Source organism: Drosophila novamexicana, unplaced genomic scaffold, assembly GCF_003285875.2.
Source record: "Drosophila novamexicana strain 15010-1031.04,08,12 unplaced genomic scaffold, DnovRS2.1 tig00004555-arrow-pilon, whole genome shotgun sequence".
Taxonomy (NCBI): Eukaryota; Metazoa; Arthropoda; class Insecta; order Diptera; family Drosophilidae; genus Drosophila; species Drosophila novamexicana.
This window is the reverse complement of record NW_020825052.1, coordinates 1517718-1543907: the sequence shown is the minus strand read 5'-3', so window position 1 is coordinate 1543907 and position 26190 is coordinate 1517718. Positions and strand designations below refer to the sequence as shown.

Sequence of the window (26190 nt, the reverse complement as noted above, 5' to 3'; positions counted from 1 at the left end):
GGTTTTGTTTGCCTTTTGAGACAACCAGTTTGTAGTTTTTGTTTATAGCAGTAGCTTCTTCCCATTGTTGTTGTTGTTGTTGCTGCTGTTGCTGTTGCTGCTGCCGTGTGGTAGCCGAAGCCGAACCCCGGCTGTCGCTTCGTATTCGCGCCGCTGATTGCAAAGCATCTCAGAGCTCGTGAGCATTTTGCAGAGGCCTCCGAGTCAGCAGCCGCAGCCGCAGCAACAGCAGCAGCAGCCGTTGCCGCTACCAGGTGCGGTTCGGTATTTCGTAGCCGGAGCATTTTGCAGAACTGTTTAACATCAGTCTTTAGTGATAGCTCGCGCTTCTTGCTCGCACGCTCGAATCGCATGTCGCACGCTCGCACGGCTGCGTCGTCGGCTTTTTAACGATTACAACTGAACGTGCGTTCTTTATCGATAAACGGTTGTCGCTTTTTCATCGATATATATCGCGCTTGACTACCACCATCCCGCCCAAGTATGCAAATCTGCAAGTGACCCCAATAACAGTCCAATTAACAGTTAAGAAGTTAACATAGAGTGCCGCAAGTGATTTAGATTTCACACCTTTAACACACACACACACACTCGCACACACATACATGATAGGCATAAAAAAAGAAAACAGAGGCGCGCACTTGTTCGCCATTTGCCCAGGCCAAGTCCAAGTGCCTTTTCACCAAATAAAGGTGTGGCCTAAGCCAAACAACAACAACAAAAACAAATGCACTTGAGAGTCAACTGAACGAACACACGTCAAATATAACTCATCTTTCACTATGTTCTATATAAATTAGACGGCAGCAAATTGAATGGTTACACACATGCACACACACACATACCGAGTGTACTATATACACACACACACACAAAGGCACACTAATGCAGGGAGCGTAACGAACGCGTGTTTGTGTCAGTTCTAAAGTTAAGATCGGTATATGTATGTGCCTGCGTTGCTGTAAGCATGTGTATATGTACAAATATATGGCTGAGCTTCACGCTCGTCTAAAGTTCTAAAAGTCAAGTGCAATTTAGCAACGACAAACAACAACAACAATTGCTAAAATACTATACGCTCAAGTGACGTTTTATTGGCGCAAGGTGAAAAAAATAGTAATAATAAAAAAATAAAAAATAGAAATAAACGACCGGAGAGTTCACAATGTGCACACATAACAAACAACTTAAATGATTTTTCGATTTTGCCGTAACGCAAAAAAAACAAGAAAAAAATTTAAAAAAAAAACAAATAGGAAATACTACAACAACAACAACAAACTGCAGCTCAGTGCGCTATGAAAATTTGTAACTGAAATACGTGAAAAATCAACACACGGAACGCAAAAAGCGCCGAGTGCATCGCATCGCAGCTTATTCAAATTTGGATTAAGAAAAACTATTTAAACTGCTTTTCGGTGCAGTTCAAAGGCTCACAATTCTTTTTAAGGTATGAGAGATGCTTCGTTTTGTAATTTCTTAGTCTTCTTTTATGGGGATGCTAAACAGAACCAGAAACTTTGGACTCATTCATAATTTGCCAGGCGGGCCAGCTAGAAAAATGAATAGCTCGACAATAAACAAAAACTAAAAGCTACTATCAGCTATTAACATAACCATAATACGACTTAGAGCTGAGGAATCGCAGCCTGGCGATAAATTTTGATTGGAAGTTTGTTGGGGCTGAGTTACGAATGAAACATACTCATGCGAACGAATTGAGATACATTCATCATACATAAATAAAAAAAAAAAGATGCCATGGCATAAAAATCAAACATGTGAATTTCATTAACGTAAAAATTCAAAAAGAAAACAAAACACGAGTAGAAGATGGCGAGCAGATAAAAGGCAAAACGGACAAACTGACTGACAATTGAGGATTGGTATACATGGTGAGAAAGCTGTCCGTTTTGTTGGACAGTGCATTTTTTAGTGTGGTCATAAAACAGCCACCAACAACAACAACAACAACATCAGCAGCAACAGCGACAACTGAAATCGACAAGGGCAGGCAAATAAACTTTACGACTATGTAACAGAATCAATGTAAGCCAAAAGCTCACACACTGTTCAAAACTGCACCCAAGCAATAATAGTTGAAAATAGTTATTAATAAAAATATGCTGCAATCTTATTTTTTCAAAATTAAAGGCTAGAGAGAGAGATAGATTGGCTTTGCTCATTATGTAGAAGCCCTATATATGCTCTTCCATGCTCTTGAATTCATATACTAAACATTGCTTAAAGTATTTGTGATATTTTCATAGTTATGTGACATATATTTAGGTGCTCTATATACACAAATAATATAAACTTAATTGCAAAATTCAGACTTTACTTGAGATTTCCTCGAATACTTTATTTTATCAGCCAATTGCTGCAGTTTTCAGTCTTTTTTTACAGTGTATTAACAGCACATATTTGCTTTATAAGGTAAAAAGCGTGTAAAGCTTTATTTGCTTAAATTTGTTACACAAAACTTCGAACTATCGACTAGCCTAGAATTGTAATCAAAGAATTTGCCTTTGTAGACGTAGATGACTTGGATGCCGCTTGCATGTGTCGCAAATATTGACAATTGCCCCACAGTCATTACAAGTGATTTGTGGGCTTATGTTCTGCAAAGTGTGCACTTAACATGCTATGCATAACCAATGCAAAGCGGGTATATTGGTTAAACATTAGACAGGTGTGGAAACGAGCGCATCAAAGTTTCGGCAGAGCAAGTCGAATTAAAGCCTTATACAGAGCTAGCAAAAGAGCAACCAATTGTAGTAAAATTTATATATTTATTTTAAATTTGATTGCATAAGAATTGTTTAAATGATAAGAGTACACAAGTTACTGTAGAACACGTAGCATACTTTTTAGAGTGTGCCAATAATTGGGTGAATTCAAAGAAAAAATTGAAAATCTAAAGACATTAATGATATACATATAAAAATAATTAAATTAAAATTAATTAACAAAATCGTCTGAAAGGAATCTGCCACCTCTGTTGCATGTTCGCTATTAAAAACCTTCAGTTTTGAAATAACTACAGGGTAGTTGTCAGCAGAACCAATTTAAATCGTTGATTTTTAGTACCAACGCAAAAAGTTTGTTGCCTAAGTCTTTTGTTTAACTGTGAGCTCCTAACTAAATCATAAAAGCAGAGTGTTTAGTCTTGTTGGCCAGGTGTTTGGATGGATACTGCACGACAAATTAACACATCAAGGTCGTTGTTGCGCATTTGCAACTGTTGCTGCTGCTGCTGTTGTTGTTGCTTCTGCAACAGCATCCTTATGAAGGCAAGCCGGAAGACAACAATTGCTGCTTCCTATTGCACTCACGGTTGAAGAGGGAGACAAAGTGTGAAAGTATTTAGTACAAACGTGTTAACTTGTGCACATATTAAATGCAAATGTGGCAGCCGCAAGCAATAACAACAAAAACAACAGTAAACACAAGAACAGCCAACACCTGTTGGTCACACATGGTAAGACAGTTGACCAGGACCGCCAACTGACCGACTCACTGCAGTTGCTGGACTCCCCCCAGAGCGACAAGCCACAGAGCATCTTCTTACCTTTCAGCTCAAATTTGGAGCAACAGCTTTACCATACTTTACAATTAACATTTAAGGCGAACACAACGGACATAAATTGTGTTTATGGGTGCAGCAGCATTTGCATTTTATATTGTAATAAATATTGAAATTATGATTATTACTTGGCATACTTCAAAGCCAAATGGCAGCAGCTATAAAGTCTTCTGTTACCATCTAATTTATCATTGAAATATATTTTTATATACATACATATATATATATATATTTATTTATTTATTTATTTGTTGTCCTCTCTTACAGCACACTGTATTGAGCTCAAGAGCTCAACGTTAAAGCATCTCCAATGATGAATCAGGATAATCCGTATGCGGTAAGTCAAGCTCAAAAGTTCCCGCTTAATATTATAATATATGACGAATTTATAACAAGTCGATTTAGCTGCCTGTAAGCTCAGCCGTAAAACGACGCATATTTTAACACGAAACCCCACGCATGATATATGCAGAGCGCCAGGTTTACAATAAAACGAAATAAGCACAAGGGTATAAAAAGCCACAACGATTATGTTGGGTGAGCCGACGATAAAATACCCCTTTGCTTGAATTGAAAAGAATCACAAAATGTTAGCAGGATACACAAAGTTTAAGCAAGCTTGACAAGGATGAGTTTTGGTCGTAAAATCAAATGGGTTTTCTGCAAAAACTTAAAAGGTTAACTAATTCAGATATTCCTAGCTAGCATAAACCAAGCTCCAAATAAGTAAGAGTAGAAGGAGTAGTTGCAATATGAATATTTATTGTTATCAGTCTGACATATGAGATGGTTTACAGAATCAGTTAGGCTCAGCTTAGTGCACTTCATAAGCCGAATATTTGGCAAGAGCTACTTTATAGAGTCAGAAATGCAACTGTAAATGCGCGTCAAAATTATAGGGTATACAAATTGCATACTTAACAAGTTAAAAAGTGGAGAAACTGATATAAAATCAGCTAAATATGTTTGTTTTACGAGTTGCACAGCCAAAAGCCATATTAAAACAATTTAAAAGCACAGGTAATATTGATATATAATACACGTGCATTTGATAACAAAAGAAATTAACAAAAATGATAGCTGCTGTTTTTTGTTTATGTATCATTGATAAGATAAAGGCAATGAAAATTTGAAATCGAAATCAAATACTAATATCGAAAACAAAAGCGCTTCCGCATCTCGCAATTGGGCGCAAAAATTTATGAATTATGAGCTTTTGGAAGCCCGTGCATAATTACCCAACATTTATGGAGGGAGAGAAAAATTCATGATAAAACAAAAACCTAGAGAAAAAAAACCTAAACCAGTTTACACAACAGCTTGAGGCGAAAATATTTAAATGATGTCATAATTTTTAGAAAAGAAAAAAAAACACATACTATGTATAAATATAATAATCATAATACACACTACACACACACGCACACACACACTTCAATGCTGTTTGATCTTCATAAATGGCAGCTGCGACCGCTTCACCTGTTTTTACGAACTTTGATTTTTTTTCGTGTTTTTTTTTTTGACTTCATGTCAACTTAAATTAATGCAGATCAATTAGTTAATATTATTAAGCGGCTCGAATGCTAAAAACTGCGTATTTTAAATAGATTTCTATACAGAAATTTCGAATGGGTTCAAAACCACGTAAGTTGTTGCTAACATGGCACTAAATGTCAATATTTGAATATTAAATTTTATTTAAGTGCGTTTTTTATGATCCTAAGCCGATTTTCGTTTTACTCCAAAACAGTCGGCGGCAACAGCGGCTCGGCCCCTAGAAATTAGGTTGCCAAAGAGGCGGGCCTGCCATAGTGTTAATTAGTTGAAATGTGAGACGATAAACTAAATGTTTAATTTAAATGAAGCTACCAACAAGAACAAGAACACTTTAACGATTCGGCTACAGATTTAGTCAGAGTTCAGAAATATGTATGAGCAATAAGGGGAAACTGCGATTATGATATATGAGACAAATAGATGCTGAAAAAGTTATAGCCTGTTTTTTTTTTTTTATTGTAAATACCTTTGAGCCCTTTTATGCCATTGTAGATATAAGGCATTGAAGTGCATTTAATCATACGCTGTTTGCTCTTATAGAAGCTATATAGTAGAGGCATTCGAAAAGCTTCTACAATCTTTAATTTAATTAAAAAAAAAAAAACACGAAAACAGAAGCAAATTTTTAAACGGTTTTTTATATAACTTTAAATGTTATGCCAAGTCGATATTGGTTAATGACAACTCTATCCCTCTCTCTCTATCTATCTATCTATATATTTATCGTGAATAAGTTAAAAGAAATTGTTTCTTATACAAGAACTAAATTATTTCAGCTTTATAAAAAAAGTATACAGAAATAATGTAGCTTTAATAGAAAAATGCGTTATATACGCATATAACAATAACAATACAATACAACATAGTCCATTATATCTCTTTAATAAAAAATGGCAGTGCTTGCTATTTGTTGACTAACTATTTTTAATCTAAACTTTTATTCCTCTGTGCTTATACACAAAGAAGCTGCCTACGACAGACAACATTATTGGCATAATCTGCAATTTAACTAGTTGTTGCTGTTGTAGTTGTTGTTTCATTAATTTGAATCAAAATCCGTTTTAAGTATCTTAACCAGCAATTTAATTGCACTACAACTTTGTTAGCTAAAGCTGTTGCTAGTATTGTTGTGAAGAGTCTAATTTTGTTGCTAATCAAACGTAAATGTTTATAGTTGTGAACTGCCACGCCCCTACGGTATGGCAAACAAAAGACTTAGACAACGAACTTAACAACTGGTGAAAATCAACTAAAATTCATATTGGCAGGTACAGAGAAACGCATTACAATGTTGAGTTGTGTGTGCGAGCGTATGCTGTGTGCAGATGTGTGTGTGTGTGTGCGCGTGTGTGAGGCCTGGCCGGACACTTGACTTGGAATTGACTTGGTGGCTTACAGCCGCGCAACATCAGCGGTGGCTTACAGTCAAATGCACTTCGACTCCGTCGCACGCATCTGCAACTCCATTTGCAGCTCCAACTCTTTGGCATCTTTTCTATTTGCATTGGACGAGGCTGCTGCCAGTTGCTGCGAGTTAATGCTGATGCTGTTGATGCTGATGCTGCTGCTGCTGCTGGTGCAGCTACCGCTGACCATTTTGGTCATAAACATTTGCGTAATGGATTTTTTCATATTTTGTTGGCCGCTGTGAACACACAAAGTAAATTAATTACGAGCTGCGGCGGCGGTGGCTCTGGCAACATATTTGCACGTTGGAAAATTCTTGCTGCAGACAAAAAGTTATAAATGCCTAAAAATAAATAAGCCAAAGCCATGGCTAAACATGGCCAAAATGCAAAAACAGAAGCACAGCTAGCAAATTAGCAAAAGCCCAAAAAGCATTTGCCGCGCTCCAAACACACACAAACATACAAAATGTAATTACAGCAACTAACAGCAGCAACAGCAACAGTTGTTGTTGCTGTTGTTGTTGTTTTTGTTTGAGTTGTTGTTGTTGCGGCTGCTTGCAATTTTTGTTGGTTTGCGGTTGTAGCCATAGCCGGTTGCAATTTTTCACATGCGTAGCCAGTTTTGTTAGCTCTGGAGGAGCTGTAAAAGTTGTTCCGTCTCATTTGGTTGTTGTTGTTGGTGTTGTGGGACTCCTTGTTGGAATTTTTGCTCGTGTGGTGTACATGTTGCGGTTGATAACTCAATTAGAATGTTAAATTTATGTTCGCCACAAGAAATTAACTTGCAATTAGAAAATGCTTGCAACAAAACGAAAGACTTAGGACACGAACTTGATATGGTAAAATTTGTTAAGAATAAAAGAAGATAAAATGAAAAAAAAGAGAAAAAAGCGAGACTTAGTGCAGTCAGCATCGCACTTTGTAATTAAGTTACAAAGCGCATGAAGTAAAAGAAAACAAATTGAAATAATTTAACAAATGGACAAACAGGACAGACAATGTTGCAGCTGATGATTTGTGTTGCATAATTGGCCAAACAAGTTATAGGGCAGCCCGAAGTCGACTTGGCGCGCCCCAGCTCGCCTCGCCTCGCCCCGTTTCGTTTCGTTCCGTTTCGTTTTGGCTAGACAAGTCTATTGGCCTGGCCAAAAACTAATGATGATGATGCACTGCACGCATTTGCACTATTTATAATTTCGTGAAGGCAGCCAGCAATGCACAAGGCACAAGGCGCAGGCACTGTCTGCGGCGCATGTGTCTGGCGAGTGCCAAAAGATCAATGATCAATCCTGAAGCTAGAGTGAAGCTCAAGCTAGAGCTTGGGCTTGATGACTCTACTAGAGAAGTGAGTTTCATGGCTGGCAGCGCGCAGACAACTTCATTTATTTGCAGATACATTTCAGGCGCCCCAAAATGCAGCCAGCGTCTCATCCTGTGGCAGACATCATTTGGAGTCCACTTTTTTTTTTTTGTGCCTTTTGGCAAACAACTCTTTGATTTGGTGGGTTGTGCCTCATGTTGTGCATGTGTGTGTAATCAGTTCCATACGGCAAAAGCGAGCAAGCGATTTTCTTTGATGATTTATGCGCGAAATTAGCGAACTGAAAGTCGTTGCAACATACAAATGTTGCACAAATGACTCAGGCAACGAACTTGAACGAACTTAAGAACAATTACACTAGTTTTAAAAAGCGCACACTTCCTCTGCTCCGCCTCAAAGATGCTGGCCAAAAGCATATGCATCAGAAGTCATTATATCCGCCCGCCGTAACTAGCGCTACAAACAACAACCGGCTAACCTTGACAAAATCCTACACAGCTGAATGCATTAGTAGTTCAAAAAAGCAAAAAAACCAACAAAAACAAGAGAGGGGCAGCAAAAAAAACTAACTACTTACAGGCAAAGCAAAGTACCGACAAAGTACCGAAAACAAAACGCTATTAAACTTCTATTATTTAAGTACCACATTGTGCACTGATACTGAAAACGAAAACGAAACGAAACGAGACGAGACGAGACGAAACGAAACGAAACAAAAACGAAGAAGACCAAAAGCGACCCGGTCAGCAAAACGATAATGAGGCAGCATTGTGCTGAGTCCAAGTCTCGCCCGACTCCCCATCCCTCGCCAATACCTAGTGCTCGAATCTCGGGTACTGTACTGTCGACTGTAGCTAACAGAGCATAAATCCCAAAGCCAAAGTACTTTGCAAATTATGCAATATTATGTAATTATACAGACAATCAGCTGCCTCAACAGGGTAGGGGGAGCGACAGAGGGGCGACTTGGCAAAACGCAGCGAACTCTTAAAGTTCGTTTTTTATTTACCTTTTTTTATGTGTGTGCAAAAGTTGAAATGTGAAAATGATTGAGCGCATTATTTTCAAATTAGCGCGTGGCTCTAATAGATAAGACAGGGGGCGAAGTAAGGCGGAAACAAGTACTGCCAAGTACTTCCACGCCATGCTTCGATAGCAAACACCTTTTTATATGCGCCTAGTTAATAGCAGGCGCGTGGCCTTGGCAAGGTGTTTGTGGTGTGTTGTAGGGCTGGGGCATAGACGACCTTATGGAACATATGAAACTTTATTGATTTTAAAGAAACTTCAATAGAGAGCGCAATAATCAACAACCTTTACAATTTTTTTGCTTTATTTTAAATTTAAGAATTAAAATTCAGCTATAAGAAAATCTTTTATATTAAAGATTTACTATAAATGCGTTCTAGAACTAAGAATTAGATGGAGATGGGAAATCATTTGAGAGAGAGCGTGCCGTATTAGCTGAAAGCTCTTAAGTTTACCCGTATATAATTAATAGATCATTCTGTTAGAGCACACAAGGTTCGTCTATACGCTGAAATCATATTTAAGTATCGTAATTTTCTTGTTGTTTTTATCTTCGCCCATTGCCTTTGCTTTTGCTTTTGCTTCTGCTTTCGATTTCAAGTTCAACACTTGCCAGCCCGCCAATGTGTTCCGACTGGTTGCCCCGCCACTTTATTACGTGGATTGTGTTGACTGCCAACTGTTGGCGCCTAGTTTCTTATATACGGGAGGCAACATCGGGTAGGTAGCTTTCCTCAAAGAAGCGTAACATAAATGTTATAATTTTGGTCTGTAATAATGATAATAATAATGGTGCAGCGGCAAATGTTAGCCTTAAGGTCAAGGTTGTGCACCGTTTATTGGAGGCAACTTTGCGTTGTTGTGTTTGGTAATGAGCTGCCAAATTGTTAGAATTGTGGTTAACAGCTATTGGGAGTCAAGACAACAACAACAACAGTACAAAGCATTCAATTAATTGGCCAGCTGGCCATGTTTATAGAGAATACTTAAATTGAGAATCCAAATGCGACGACCTCTGCACGACTCACAAGCGATTTAGCGCAGCAAATTGAATTAAATTTATATAAATTGCATACAGTCAAGTATTTACCTATCTATCTATCTATCTATCTATTTATATATCTACTCATTTAACTATATAGCGTATATTATAGCAGCAACAACAACAGCAGCAGCAGCATCAGCAGATGTCCGCTTACATTAGACCTGAGCAATGAGCCGAGCAAATTGTGCCCATTGTTATTTGTAAATCGCATTGCACTACTAATAACAAATGCGAGTTTTTGCTTTTGTTATTATTATTTCTTTATTTTTTATTATTATTATTGTTTTTGTGTTTGCTTTTGTTTTGATTGCTGCACACGTGTTGTGTAGCCCAGGGATGAGCATTGTGAAGCATTGGCTTCGACCTTCAGTCTAGCTTGCCAAAACTCAACATAAAAGACAAAAGTCTTGAAAAAGTTAACAACAAAGTTCCATTGATATCATTGGATATCATTTGGCAAGCGTAGTTACCTCTTCCCACGCCCAAAATATATATATTCGTTAGCTTAATTCCATTTTAATTAGCAAACTTTGTGGAACAAGCGAAAACTGGGTAACAGCATGTATGCAATTTTTATTGATTAGCTTTTTGCTGGTTTCCCATACTTCAAATAGTATAAAGTGCACTTAAGCAACAAATAGAGGCAAAATATTGTTTTAAATAATGACGAAGTCAAATCAAACATTAATTTAATTTCAAGTTTTAGACAGGCTATGTACAAATTAAGTGGAACGCAAGAATTTTCGCTGGATTTTATTGTTTAACTCAAGAATTTTGGCTAAGCTTTATACATTTTGAGGAAGGAATCTGTGTAAAGTATAGAAAAAGAAGCCACACATACAAGGGATACAAATTCTTGTTCAGGCTGTAATGTTCATTGCCAAAGTCAACAAAATTGGGCCATCTCAATTCCCATGGCATGAAATGCTATTCACTTCTTTCTGATTACCATTTAATTATTTGTTATATCAATCAACTCTAAATTGAAAATATTTTTGCATGTTCCCACGCCGCCCAAACATATATAAAATGAAAATGAAAAATAATAAATCTCAAATTCAATTTTAATTAGTCGCATTACGTATACGTAAATCTTTGCGCTGTGTGGCCGCATTGGCGAGAGGCCAGGGATGATAGTCAGCGAAAATACTTAATAACAGGCAAGTTGCAGCAAATTTACACCAGGACAGGACTGAAGCGGACAGAGACCGAGACCGAGATGGACGCAGGGCAGGGCCAGGAGGCAGCTTTCTATGCCGGGCGAGAAATGATTCATGAACTGAGCCAGAGGCAGAGAGCGAGAGTCGCTGCAACTCAGTGACTCCTGCTGGGTTTTTCGGTATTGCCTGGTTTCGTTGCGGCTGCGCGTTTTTCGCTAGTTTTTGGTATATGTGTGTGTTTGGGATCTGGCCAACGTTGTCTCGCCATGGCGCAGACTATTAACTTTGAAAGTTGTTTAAACAGGCGATGCCAGCAGCAACAGCAACAGCAATAGCAGCAGCGGCAGCAGTGGCAGCGGCAGCAACCTCCACCTTCTACTTTTTGCATTGGGCGAGCATCGTTGCTGTTGTTGTTGTCGTCATCTGCTTTGCTTTAGCATCAGCCTCTCCAGCAGTTGCAGTTGCAGTCAGTGTCATCGGCGGCGGCGGCTCGTGGGAATTGGATCATTAGAAGCAGCGAGCGGAGCAGAAGTTGGTCAACTAGTGTCGCGTCGCAGTCGACGTTGACGTCGCTGCAAACGTTTTGCATGTGTTTTGTTGGTTGTTTGCTGCCAGTGTTGCCACCGTTTTTTTTTTGTGGTGGTGGTTGTTGTTGTTGTTGTTGCTGCTGCTGTTGCAGCCTTAAAGAGGCGCGATAAGTAAATGTGTCCGCGTCTCTTTTATTTGCACTTGCACAGTGCACATTTTTTTTTTTTCGTTTTCAATCGTTATTGTTGCTGCTGCCCAGCCTGGGCGACCCCAGCGTCGTTGTCGTCGTCGTTGTTGTCGCAGTTGCTGTTGTTCCTCTTGTTGTTGTTGTTGTTGTCGTTGTCTTTGTTTGTTTATTTGTTTTGGCTTTTTGTTGTGGCTGCTCTGAGCTTTGCATGCGATTTATTTGTTTGTTGTCTCGTTGTTATCTGTGCGAGTTTTTTTTTTTGGCTTTTTTCGGCCTCTTCTTCGCCATCGTCTCCCTGTTGCTGATGTTGTTGTGGTTATTGTTGTTGTTGTCTGCTACTTTTCTGCACTTTTTGCAGCCATCGCCTGATTTCGGGAGTCAAAAGTCAATTAAATAAGAGCAGTGCACAAGCTTGTACTTGTTATTTTTGTTGTTGTCTTTCAGTATTTTTTTTTTTTTTTTTTGTTTTTCGGAAAACGAGCAATTTGTGCAACTATGTGCCTTTGAAGGCGCTATGGGAACCATTTCACCAACAACTTGGCAATTGCTACATTTGAGAATTTTTCGTGTTGATTTATGAAAAAGGTGGCAAGTTTGTTGCCTAAGTCTTTTGTTTTTGTGTTCGTTTTTTGAGTAATTTATCAGCAGAAGTTGAAATGAATATAAGACCAACGAGTGTACGGCGAAAGCAAAATGTACGAAACTGGGCGAGTTTGTTGCCTAAGTCTTTTGGTATTAATGCCACAATCTAAGCCAAATGTGTCCTACTTAAATAGGAAAGCGTTAACTTCTAGGTTCTTCCTATGTCATATTAGATTTTCTATATTCTCAATTCATGTCCGTTCCTTAATGTATTGCTATGCAAGTTGTAAATATTTCACTTTGTTGAATCCAACTTTCTACAACTTCCTCAATTGAAAAACAAATTGCTAATAAATAACATGAAGAGTGGCTAACTAGAAGATACCCTCTACCCAGCTCTAAATTGCTTCAATCTGCATTTTTAATTATATACACATTTGTTTGAATAGTTTTTGCGTTTATTATCTGAGAGTTATTAAATGTCCAGACCATAAACAACACAATCTGTGGATAGATTTAAGAAAATAATTCTAGCAAGATTATATAAGCTACATAGAGTCGGAGATGTCACTATTTTAACACCCCTTTAAAAAATTGTGAATGTGTACGTGGTGTTCAAAGAAAGAAAAAATAAACTTCAGTAGTCAACAATTAGTTTCCTCGTGTCGCATTTGCGGCAGACACTTCACATCACTTGACTGTCGTTTGTCGTTTGTCGGACCGTCAACTGCAGCACCAGGCAGCACGAAAAAAAAAATAGTATAAAATAAAATTATACAAAATGCGATTGCACAGAAATCATGAGAAACGCTCCCAGCACAGTTTTCGCCCCCCTGCTGCTGCATTTAGCCAGCTGTCTGTCTGACTGTCTATCAGTTTGTCTGGCAATCGCGTCTCTCTGTGTTCGACTGGCTTAAAGCTTGACGTGCTGAGCTTTGAGTTTTAGCCCCTTTTGATTCCCATGTGTCAAGTCATTGGCATCTAGTGCAGTTAAATGCTCATTGAATCAACAGGCAGCAGCTCCAACAGCTCAACCGTCCGCCAGCTAAAGTCAGCAATACAATTTTATGCCAATTCATGGCCGGGCATTCAAAGTCACAGCAGAAGCAGAAGCAGCAGCAGCAGCAGAAACAGCGGCCGCAGCAGCAAAACCTTAAATGCAATTTCCAAAGCGTTTACTAATTTGTAAGCCAAGTTTGCAAGCCCTTTTTTTTTGTTTGGTTGTGCAGGCTTTTCACCTGGGGGCGCCAGGTGGCTTCGACAGGCCTGTCAATTGCTGGTCCAATTTGCAGCCAACAAAAATTTAGTGGCTCACACACGTTAAGAAGCGCACACGCGCTCAAATGTCAAGCCAAACACTTGTAGCAACAATTGGCACAGGCTTTGCCTGGCTGCCTGCCTGTCTGCCTGCTTGCCTGCCTCGTTTGCCTAAGCTAACATTTAAAATTGTAACAAATGCCACAGAGCTTGGCGAACGTGTGGCTCCACGCCAAAACAGGCACAAGCAACCAAGTGGTTGCACCACCACCAACACAATCACCACAAGCAGACAAAACTCTGAAGAAAAGCTCGCACATTTTGCACGCATTTGCATAACAAGTAACGGAAGAAGCGACTCAATATAACGAATTCTTGAATACTCTAACTTGAATACTGAAATATATATATATATATATCTGATTTAAAGAACCTATTACCAGCTCTTGAAACCATTTTTTAGTGCACAAATTAAAGAAATATTAAAAACATATATGCATAAAGTGTAATTTTCATTCAAACGTGTTTTTTCATTTAAAGAATACATCTTACGATATTTTTACAAAGCATATGTAAAACGATCGATACCCTATTGTTAAAGTTCATTCGTTTACTTGCTGAGAGACCCACACTCTGTTGCGTCGCGAGGTAAAAATTGTTTTGCAAATTTGTCTTGGTAAATTATATATGGACTCGTATTCTATTGAAAATTAGACGCTGCATTTTAGCCGTTAACGAATTCTGTCAATTTTTCAGCATAATTTCAACCGTTTGGCGGATGGTCACAAATTTTAAGCGGAAATTGCACAAGCACTTGACACTTGGCACTTGGTACTTGGGCGCTTCATTCTGGACAAGTAGACAAACAGTGCAAGTGCATTTAAATTTCACATGAGCTCATAAAAATAGTTACAAATTAATTATAATGACAAAGACGCAGGCTTAAGATGGCAACGGTGGGGCTTGGGGTGGGTTGCAAATGAGCCCGGGAATGAGCATGGGGGAATGCAGTAGTAAAACAACAATAATAACAACAACAACAACATATGAGCACATTATAAATCTAAACATTTCCTGCTTGACAGCTTGAAGAACTTGCAGCGAGCGACTGAGACAGCAACGATGATGCTTCAAGTCACAGCAGCAGCAGCGGCAGCAGCAACAACAACAGTAACAACAACAGCAACTGCGATAAATATTAAAAACTTTGCTTTTCATCATCACAGTTCATAATTATAGTGTTTTAGTTTATGTAGTTTAGACAGCAACTTGACTGCGAGCGGCAGCAATTAGCTAAGTACAAATCAAACGAAAGACTTAAGCGACAAACTTGACAGCAGCTCCTACAGAATGATGAATGCGCCAGTTGAACCAGGAAGAAGGATAAAATACACACACACACACACACACACAAATAAACTCAGCTCGCATGCACTCGTCGATTTCAAATGAAATCGAATCATTTGTCAAAAAAAAAAAAAAATTGTTCAGAATTTTTTTTTTGTGTGCAATTTAAGAATTTGCCAAACTGTGCACTCAAAGTGTAACAAATAATAATTTACACACGCGTACACTGCAATAGAACTGAGAATCTATGGGCAGGCAAATCCTCGCCTATGATTGATCACTCCCCGAGGGCCAAGTTGTCGTTTCGTTAAGGGCCATGGAAATGTGTAAAAATTCTTCTTTTATTATTTTTGTGTGTGTTTTGCCTTTGCTGCAGACAGTCAGACAGACGCGATGCGCATTTGACAAATTGCTCGACTCGTTGGCCAGGCCCGTGACTAAGCTCGTTCTGGGAGAGGCCACAGATCCGGGCACAATGCGCAATGCGATGCGTGTGCAGCTGACTAAAGGCTTCAAGTATTTGTAGCGCGGCAAAAAGAAAGCAAACGGCAAACGGCAAACGTCCAAAGCGGCCAAATGCCAAACACGCTATATAACAATTTTGACAATTTTTAGGAGGGTAACCATCAAGTTTACATAGACCATGGCTTCTGATATATAAACGGGTTCGCATTACAAACATGACTCATCATGACTTTGTGGCCGTTGAAGATGCTACAGCTGCTAGCAGCTGGCTTCAAAGCTGTTCCAACTAGTTTTCTATAGTCTTGAACATGTTGAACAAATAGCGCAAATATGTGATTTGGGAAAGTTGAATTCAATGAATACACTGCGAAAAATTTGGAACACCAATTAAAATCATTATATCCATATTTTATGGGATCCATAACATTAGATATCTCCCAATGAGATCTGTAAATAAAGCATTCTTTCTCTTTACATTCCTTTCGTTCTGCATAGCTAATATTTTTCTTAATTTCCTTTATATCCATTCTTATGGATTTATCGTACTAGTTTGCCCTTAAAGTTGTTCCTTACTTTCAAATATGCACAAATCTTTTTTAAACTATTTATATTAAAAAAAGTTTTTCTCTTATTAGTATAAATTGGCGTTTTATTGGTCCTCCCAGTCTCTGGCATATTAAAAAACGAACAAATCACACTCCTCCCCATACTGTGATCTGTTTGGCATTCGCAAAACCCAGTTTTGATTGCACTACGCAAAATCGTGGATTATAATTTAAGCTAAGTTTCTGTTTTCGCAGTGCTGCCACAAGGCAACACCAACACACTCTGCGCGGCCGTCTTCAGTGTCGACGAGTCATGAATAAAAATTAAATGCAAAAAAAAAAATACAAATAAAAATAAAATTAAAAAGCAAAAAAATTAAAAATAAAATAATAATAAAAAAAAATAGACAAAAACTAGAACAATTTGTTTTGAGCATTTTGCGCACAATGAACAAAGCGAGGCAATTGCTTTGTGCATGATTTCATTTTAATTAAATTATGTTTTTTTTTTTTTGTTTTCTGTTTCATTTTTTTGCTCTTGCGCTTTTTATAATTGCATGCAAACAATGCCAGACGAGCACATGGCTGACTTTTATGGGGCCTCGCCCCCGCCCGCTACCCGCTGCCCCCTGCCGCACAGCCCAAGTGTGTAGTCTTGTGGATGTGCAAAAAATTAGTTTGCCATGCAGCGCATTTGGTATTACGAGCAGAATTTGTGGCAGTTGTACATGTTGCCAAGGTCAAGTTGGGCAATTATCATAATTTTTTTACTTTGCTGTTTTTTTTTTTGTGCTGCGCTTATTTGGCTAAAAGCGAAGCGGCGGCCACGTTAATGGCACTTAGCTCAACTGCGAGACGATGCGCTTAAACTGGAGTAAACGTGCTTTTAATTTAATATTTTTTTTTTTTTACTGAATTACTTTTAATAATTTCATATTATAATGAGCTTGAATTTTTGATATATCTCAATATTGCATCATCGCAGCCAGTGAAATATTAAAAATTCTACTTGCTATTTTTGTTTGACTTAAGGTTAACAACAAACGACCAACAACAATAATAACAACATCAACAATAACGAACAACGGCAGCAGCAGCTATAATTAATCACATACAAAATCAACAAGATCCAAAAATATATTTATGTGCTGTCAGTTTTGATGACGACGCGGGAAATTTTTGCCAAACTAATTGAATTAGCTGAACTTTGTATACCCTGGTTATCCTTTAAATAACATTACCAAAATGTTCTGCACTTCCGATCCAATTGTACATACATATGAATCGATTTACACATAATAAGGGATAATGCCTATCGAGCTATCGATTGAAGGATGCAGGATCTTAGTCCTAACCAGATATTTATTCATACAAAACAGGAATTACTCCTATGTGCAGGGCATCTTTCGGCTGTGCATTCCCGCCGAAAAACAATTTAATGCATACGAGTTTTTTTTTAGGTATTTTTCGGAGTATTCGGTACTTTTTCTTAGACAAACTAGTTACACGCAAAATATACCAACTAATTAAAATAAATTGGTTGCAGCTGAACTCATCAATATGCCGCGGGCGGGCGGCCAAGCAGGGTGCTTGACAAATTGCAGTGCTGTTGTTGTTGTTTGTGTCTTTTTTTTTTATTTTTGTTTAATCTTTAGCAAAAAACAAACCAAGCAAAAATATAAAAATACTTTATTATGCATACAAATTCCAAACCATTGTTAAAAGTATTTGTTTGCTTGGCGTATTTAATTTATAACACTTTCACTTAATAACCACTAATTGTGGCTCTAAAATGTTGGTAGCTTGGCTCAGATTTGTTTTGTAGAATTATGCAACAAGCGAAGTTAATAAATTTCTTAAAAAACCTGTACCCAAATTAGTGGGTCGCTTGAAAAGATGACCAAACAACGGTCTGTTTATAATGAAGTCATTCGATAAATATGAACATGAAACATGATATGCTTAAACAGTGGCATTAAATGAGCTTTTTAGAAGTATTTGATTATTCATGAATATAGAATTTGGGAAGGTGGCAAAACTTCAAATTAAGTATAATATTAAAAACAAAATTTGGATACAAATTTTACGCTGTGATTAAAAAAGAACCGTTTTTGTGGGGTTTTTGTATTTTGATTAGCGCTAAGTTGCTCCATGGTCATGTGGTGGAATTTGTGTATTCTCTTTTTAATAGCCATTTGTCTTTTTGATAAAGCTACCTAGAGACATGTCCTTGATGAAACAAGGCAAAGTTTATAAAGTATCAAAGCACCTCTGGTTCAGCTTTGTCGCTTAGCCTCTCTATCTGTTGCTTTCCCTTTTTTGGCCCTAATCAACTCATTTATCATTATTATTGCATCTTATGCTTGAACAATACAAGTACAATAGAATCAACCCACGTTAAAGTAAAGCTGTGCTGGCTTATATTAGGGTAAAATGGAAATGGAGATTAAAATGAACTCGCAAATCATTAGCTGACACTTCAAATAAATTGAAACACGGCTCTAAACAAGTTCAGGCCGCATGCAGCTGATCGAATCTGGTAGCCAGTATCGTCTACTCGTATCATCATATATGATATATGCATATATAGCCGCATATTGTGTGTAAATCAGACAAACGCTGGCTTATCCCCAACGCAAAGCTAACGAACCGCAGCCAAGAGAAACGTTCTGTGGCTCTTTCTCTCACTCCTACTGCCCGTTCTCTCTGTCTCTGTCTTACTCGTTCTAGCTTTTAGTAGCTAGTGTCACTTGTCTGTTGTAAAATAAATGTTTATTGCTTTTTAATATTGCACATTGTCTGCATAAATTTCACGCCGGACAGACGAACAGGCAGCTCGCAGCCTCTGCAACTTTGTTATTATTCTCTCTGTTATTTTGTTCCCCCATTTTCTTGTTTTATTCTTCTTTTTACTTTGTGATTTAAAATCAAACTAAATCTGCTGCCAATCCGCTGGTTGTTGAAACTTGAAACTCATAATTTTTAATTTATTTTATGTGATTTTTATTTGTCGATTAATCCAAGCAACAACAACAGCTACAGCGGACCCGACGACGCTTTATGAAACCTAAACGTACAAAATTTATTTCCTACCCAGTCGGAACAAATATGCGATGCGATGGGACGGGACGGGACGGGTTGAAGCTGGGTCTGAGGCTGGGGCTGGGGCTGGGGAGCCGAACTCAACACATAACACGAAATCAGATTAGCATGTTTTACAGGCCGAACAAGCCAAGAAACTGAGCGAACTAAGCCAATTGGTGTGGTGCATTCTTTTAAGCGTTACTCCCGCCCCCCCTCCTTATTGCCAACCCCGCCCCGGAACGGACAGCCCACAAGGTGGGCACAGTTCGTAGGTTGGCGGGCCGAAGACCGGGTCCTGACCAAAAGTGAATGTGTTGAATGCTTTCTCTACTTTGTAATGTGCCAATTGTTTGGACAGATGGGAAAAATTATTGCCGCGAATTGACAGTGGGGCAATTGGTGCTATAAAACATAAATCCCAACCAAAAAGTGAACTGCACTCGGCGGCTAACCCGAGTGCTGAGCATGTGCAGCTGTAGCCACCTGCTGTAGCCACCTGAAACAATTTCGCTTTAATGAGAGCTACTAAAGATAGAAGATCAAACGATCCTTAAGCAGCGCTTGTTATTGTGTTAATAATTGTATTATTTATGGCAAATTATTGTGAACGTTTCGATTTCCCATGTAAATTTTGCAACGGTGAATGTGGAAATCGGATCGAAATGAATAGATTTTAGTATTTAACTGAAAATTATATGAATATACAAATTTTTTGTTGAGATTGCAAAATGATTTAAAAACGAAAGGCTTTAAAAGATTATGCCAATCAAATAGTAAGCATAAGTTTCATTAAAACGAGTTTTCGCCAATTTTCCACTGTTGCGCGTGAAAAATCAATTGCAACAACCTGTATTCATTAAGTTTTTTATGTAGAGCTTTGCAATTATCGTTCCTGCCGATCGGACAAAACTCGAAATATTGCTCATTAACCTTTGATCTCGGATTTCCGGCCAGATGGAGTGGTTTTACCAAAATGTTTAAAACACGTCTCAACTGAATTTTCACAAAAATCTTTCACTATGATTTTAAAGCCAATCAGATGGTGAACAGAACAGTTCCAAGCAGCCGCTTTTCACCAGTTTTCCACTGCTGTGGGTGAATTTCCTTGAACTTTGCGCGCATTTCCTCGATTTCTGTCGCTTAGTCAGTTAGTCGGTAGAGCAGTCAGTTATTCAGGGGCAAAAGAATTTATATACATAGCACATTTTATGAACTCCTCGAGCTCCCAATCGACTTCCTTCTAAAGTCTCCCACGGCTCGTTGTATAACTTTGCGTGTGTGCGTGTCAACCAAGTTTTGCTCCAGTTAAAGCTACAAGTGCAAAAAAAAAAAAAAAAAATGCAATACTGTGACCACAACGTTGCCGCCAAGATCCAAGCCCCAAATGGAAATGCCAAACGCCCCAAACCCAAATAAAGCACAACAAGGCGACCCCTAACAGCAACAATGATGGCAATTTGTTGATAAACATTTCGTTCGCAATAAATAAACAAATATACGAGTGTGTACCTTGGCAACAAGTTGCTAAGGTCTATTCCGCGAGACAGTTCAAAGGAAACAAGAGGCGAGATTGGTAACAGAAACAGGCAAGAGCAGCACAGCACAGGCCATATAAATGCAAATGCTCTACACGCTGCTTGTTTGCTCGCCTGCTACAATGTTCGCAGTGCTCTGGGGCAATTTTTCATTTGATTTCATCTTCATATTTTATTATGCTCTCCAGCCAGCCAGCAAGCACCGGCAAACCAGCTACCCAGTAAACGACGGCAACATCGTCCATTTCCATTTCCATTTGTTGTGCGGCTGGTTTTTCCTTTGCTTTTCTTTCTTCTTTGTTGTTGTTGTTGATACCAATTTTGCGATATGACAAACTATGTTTGCATTTTAATTTTTAATGCGTGTGAATTTCGCTGGCGGCGCACTTGCTCTTAGTTCTGTTGGGTTATGGAGAGCGCAAGATGCTCGTGTCATGATTTGCTGTTGCATTTAATTGAAATTTTATGAATTTATTGCATTTGTTTTTTCTTTGCACGCAAGAGCGAAAGACAGAGACAGTTAGAGAAGATTTAGAACATGCCAGCTAATGTCTTATATCATTTTATGCTCCTTTTCATTTCATGCTCTCCAGATGAATCAGACGTGCAAGGTCTGTGGTGAGCCGGCGGCTGGGTTTCATTTTGGTGCATTCACATGCGAAGGTTGTAAGGTGAGTACAAGTTTCTTATTTATTAATTAATAACTATTTAGAAATATTATCGAAAATCAGCTATATTCGATCCATGCATGATATAGATTTGCTATAGTTAAACTACTGATATTTCATTATATGTAATTTTTTTATCGCTAATTATTATCGAAAGTTTCCGTAAGCTGTGCTCATACCATTTATCGATTTCTTCTGAGGACAATATGAAAAGCACAAGTGCTATCGATTGCAACGTACACTGAGTAATTTTCCATAGAAATAATAATAATAATCGACGCCTCGGCGCCTCCCTGCCAATATGAATAATAGTTATCGATCGCTATTGGCATTCCATAATAAATCGCTAGCCGCATCGTGACAAAGCCGTAGAGTAAATGGTGCCATACCAAAACTGGAATGTTGAGTTCATTACGAGCAATATCAAGCGAGCACTAAGAAAAACAACAACAACAGCAACAATAAGATAAACGACAACAAAGAACGCCTCAGGCTAAGGTCAAAGTTAAACAAAAAGAGCGCTCCACAAAATGCATAATTGATTTAAACACGAGTACTTTAAATGCCTTTAGGAGCACAGGCAGCTGGATGAAGGGGACGCTGTAGGATTGCTTGATTTTAATTTTTCTTTTTTGGCTAGAAGAAAAAGGTCAACTAACGTACAATTTGTGGGTCAACATTATTTGATTTGTGCGCCATGGCGTGGGCCGGCTAATTTGACGCCCACCAAAACAAAAGACTCCCAAAACGAACCAAAGCGCGTCGCTTCAATAATGGCGATGATGCTGATGATGATGATGATGCAGCAGAAGGCTAAAAGGCATGAGAATACTTAGTGAAGAGCCAAGAGCAAAGGGTAGACAGACTCTGGTAGATTTCGACAAAACAAACAAAAGTGAATCCGCCTTGGCGCACAAAATTGTCTGTAAATAGCCGGCGCAATGAAGTTCGTCCGGTTCTGCTGCTGCTCTTTCAAACGAAACTGAAAGCGTATACGTATAGCCGAAGAAGAATATACCAGCAACAATAAGAAAAAGAAGAAACCGAGTAGAAGAAAAAAACGAAATAAATAAACATACATATACGAAAATCCCCCCATTTCCATTTCCGACCCAGTAATCTTGATGCCCAATTAACCTTAAAAGTGGATTTTCGCATTGTTTCTGTTTCTAAGCGCGGTTCGATTTGCGCGTCTCCACATAGCAACTCGAACTCGAACTCCACCTACGACAACAACTGACTGAATACTGACAGACATGACTGTCCCACTATCTGTCTGACTGTCCGTCTGTTTGTCTGGTCGACGGACTGTCTGACTATTCGTCCGTACGCCAACTTGATTGCCAAGCTGCGCTGTGATTTACGTTCAACATTGCAACTTGGCATAAGTGTTGCACAGCCTATAACCTTTGCAACATGCTGCTGCTGCGACTCGCTGACTTTGCCACAGCTGATGGCAGCAACAGCAACAGCAACATGTTGTAGCCTTTTTCGTGCCGCATTGAATTAAATTGTTTGTTTGTTTTGTTGCAATTGATTGTGGCCCAGCCAACGGTTAATGTTCCACTCGTAGGTGTAGGTGGTTGTGGCTCTGTCTGTGGACGTGGACGTGAACGTGGACGTGGATGTGCACGTTGCATGTCGATTCGCTTCTTTTTTTTGGCAGAGCTTTTAAGATTTTACAGCATCAACACCACCAACAACAGCAGCAGCCGTTGATGAATCATCAGAAAATTTAATGAGATATTATTGTTGAATGACATCACGGCTTTAAGGCGCTGAAAAGTCTCTGCAGTCGAGAGGGACATAGATATAGGGGGAGAGAGTGAGGGAAAGAGAATTAACCAGTACAAAACTTTTTAAAGAGCCGAGAGTTTTCGGATACGGGTTGAGAGCATACGTAAACATACCCTGACTAAATAGCAAAGCTGTATATTAAAACTTATAAAAAAAAACTAGAAAGAAAACACTTGGCATAGAAGAAATTTTATACAAAGCTTCATTTCCTATCGTTTGTTCCTTTGAGACAATACAAACAAAGAGTGAAGCTCGTTATTCTTCATATTTCAGCCAACTTTTTCTATAAAGCTTTTTCTATAAAGCTAGATATAGTAGTTAATGATACCCTCTCATTCTTTGAGTACAGGGTATCGAAAACACTTGAACTTCAAGGGTCAACAAACAAAAGTATCGAATAGAGGTATCGAAGCCAAACAGAACCAAGTAGTGGCGCCTTCTATGTGAGTATGTGTGAAAGGAAAGCATGCAAGGTGCACAATAAAAGTCGAGAGTGTAAACACGAGCTGAGTTTAATGTAAAGATACATTATATCAATGATAAAACAAATAGATCAGTAGAAAAAAGAGGAAGAGTAAGAGGAAGAAGAAGAGGAAGAGTTATGGTAAACAGATTTTAGGCTGAAGTTGTTATTGAGAGATGCGAATGAGTCGAACGGGTAAAGATCACGTGCTTAACATGAACTATCGCTTAGAAATCAATCATAAGATGGCAATAGGCAAAAATACGAGATTTTGTATGGATTTTATAAAAAGAACTTTGACTGAAGACAGACGTCTATGTATCACATGAGTTGTCTCGAAGTCCAGGTTATTAAGGTAACTAAACAAAGAGGTTTCCTAGAAAATAAGAGCATTCTCTATATTCATAAGTCCTTTGAACTGTCTATCAGACTAATCTTACATTCGACCCTAATCTACTTGCAGTCCTTCTTTGGCCGCTCGTACAACAATTTGTCCTCCATATCGGACTGCAAAAATAACGGCGAATGCATCATCAACAAAAAGAATCGCACGGCTTGCAAGGCCTGCCGCCTGAAGAAGTGCCTCATGGTGGGCATGTCGAAGAGCGGCTCACGCTATGGCCGACGCTCCAACTGGTTCAAGATACACTGTCTGCTGCAGGAGCAGCAGCAGCAGGCGGTCGCGGCGATGGCAGCACACCACAACAGTCAGCAGGCTGGCGCCGGAGGCAATGCCACCGTTGGAGGCGCATCCAATGGCTGTGTCAAGACCATGGCGGGCGTGTCAGCGCCTTCGGCCGCTGCTGCCGCACTGGGCATGCTGGGACATGCGACGGGCGGTTATCCGGGTCTGTATGCGACGGGACCACCGCGCAGCAAGGAGGAGCTAATGATGCTGGGACTAGATGGCAGTGGAGATTATGGCGGCATTAAGCATCCATCGCTCGTCGCTTCACCCTCGGTCAGCTCACCGGATTCGCACAACTCGGACAGTTCCGTGGAGGTGAGCAGCGCGCGTGGCAACTCGCTGTTGCAACTTGGTGGCAAGCCAAATGCTGCGACCGATGGCAGCCAAACTGGAAGTGGCACAGCGCCGGGGCGACCGCCACAACTGCGCAAGGATCTGGCGCCGTTTTTGCCATTACCATTTCCGGGGCTCGCCTCGATGCCCGTGATGCCGCCGCCTGCATTTTTGCCACCCTCGCATTTGCTCTTTCCCGGCTATCATCCTGCGCTGTATTCTCATCATCAGGGCCTGCTGAAGCCCACGCCCGAGCAGCAGCAGCAAGCGGCAGTGGCCGCTGCTGCAGTGCAGCATTTGTTCAACTCAAGCAACGCGAGTGGGCAGCGCTTTGGGCCGCAGCTGCATGCGACGGGGCCATTTACCGGCCACAAAGAGGAAGCAGCTCTAAGTCCGAACCACAGCAACAGCAACAACAATAATTTACTGCCCAATGGCAGCAGAACGGCGACAAGCTCCGCTGATGAGCTGACAAAACGTTTCTACTTGGATGCGGTGCTCAAATCACAGCAGCACAGTCCACCGCCGTTGGCGACAAAGCTGCCACCGCACAGCAAGCAGGATTACTCCATATCGGCGCTGGTCACGCCCAACTCGGAAAGCGGGCGGGAGCGCTTGAAGAGCAGGCAGAGCAACGGTGAGGCGGATGATGAAGAACGCGAAACGGCCACTGGCAGTGATAAGGCCGTTAAGGAGGAACTACAGCCAGGAGAGGAAGATCAGGATGAGGAAGATTTGGTGGTATCCATGACGCCGCCACGATCGCCAGCCCAGCAGCAGCCGGAGCAATTAGTGGATGTCCATACAGGAGCACAGGATAATCCCATTGACCTGAGCATGAAAACCACTGGCAGCTCCAGCTCCAGCTGCCGGAGTAGCAGCAGTATTAAGAGCAGCTGCCAGGAGGTAGCCGATGTCGAAATCTACAGTGATAATGAGGCAGCAACTGATAAGGCAACAGCTGATGAAGTCCTCAATATAACAGCAGACGACGAGGATGATGAGGAATCAGCCCTGGCTGAGCTCGAGGATAACAGCACCACGGAAACGGTTAAGACCAGCATAGAGCAAACCCACAAGCTACACAATAACATAAACAACAACAATAGTAATACCAACAACAACAACAACAACAACAAAAGTAACACTAGTGATAATGAGGCCAACGATAGCATCAAACGCAAATTGAATGAGCTGATGCAGGAATCAAATAGCTCGAAACGCTTGCGTCTGAGCTCACCGGAACCACCCAACATGGCCGTTAAAGTGGCCACCTCAACAGCACTCGATTTAACCACCAAGGTTTGAGCTTAACCGCATTGATTGTTAAACACACTTGATAGGCGAAAATCGGTCGTTGGGCCTAACACTATGCAACAAAATTTGGTACAGAGAAACAAATGTTTATCATACTTAGTATACAATATCAATTTATATTTCTTTTGAAACATTCTTTAAACAATACTTTGGCTTCTAATAAAAAAATACTTATAGAAATTGGGAAGGAGCTTCAAAAATCTGAAACAACTTAAGCACATTTAAGTTTTAGTTTTTTTTTTATCATACAGTGTCCCCAAAACCAAAAGTTTATTTGAAAAATATTT

The 26190-nt window shown here is 39.6% G+C and overlaps 2 protein-coding genes across 3 annotated transcripts in view; one reads left to right on the top strand and one right to left on the bottom strand.

The window, feature by feature from the left end:
• LOC115770312 overlaps window positions 1-26190 on the bottom strand; it is a 137010-nt gene that overhangs the window by 96881 nt on the left and 13939 nt on the right. The window lies entirely within an intron of this gene.
• Window positions 1267-26190, top strand: LOC115770144 (knirps-related protein). Of its 2 annotated transcripts, none has more exons than XM_030715293.1 (4): window positions 1267-1450; window positions 3854-3923; window positions 21231-21308; window positions 24029-26190. In XM_030715293.1, exons 2-4 carry the CDS (start codon window positions 3897-3899, stop codon window positions 25892-25894), a joined length of 1971 nt encoding a protein of 656 aa, XP_030571153.1. In that variant the 5' UTR covers window positions 1267-1450; window positions 3854-3896; the 3' UTR covers window positions 25895-26190. The 2 variants fall into 2 exon arrangements, with proteins under 2 accessions (XP_030571153.1, XP_030571152.1); XM_030715292.1 differs by lacking the exon at window positions 1267-1450 and adding an exon at window positions 1782-1895 and having other exon boundaries at window positions 24029-26189.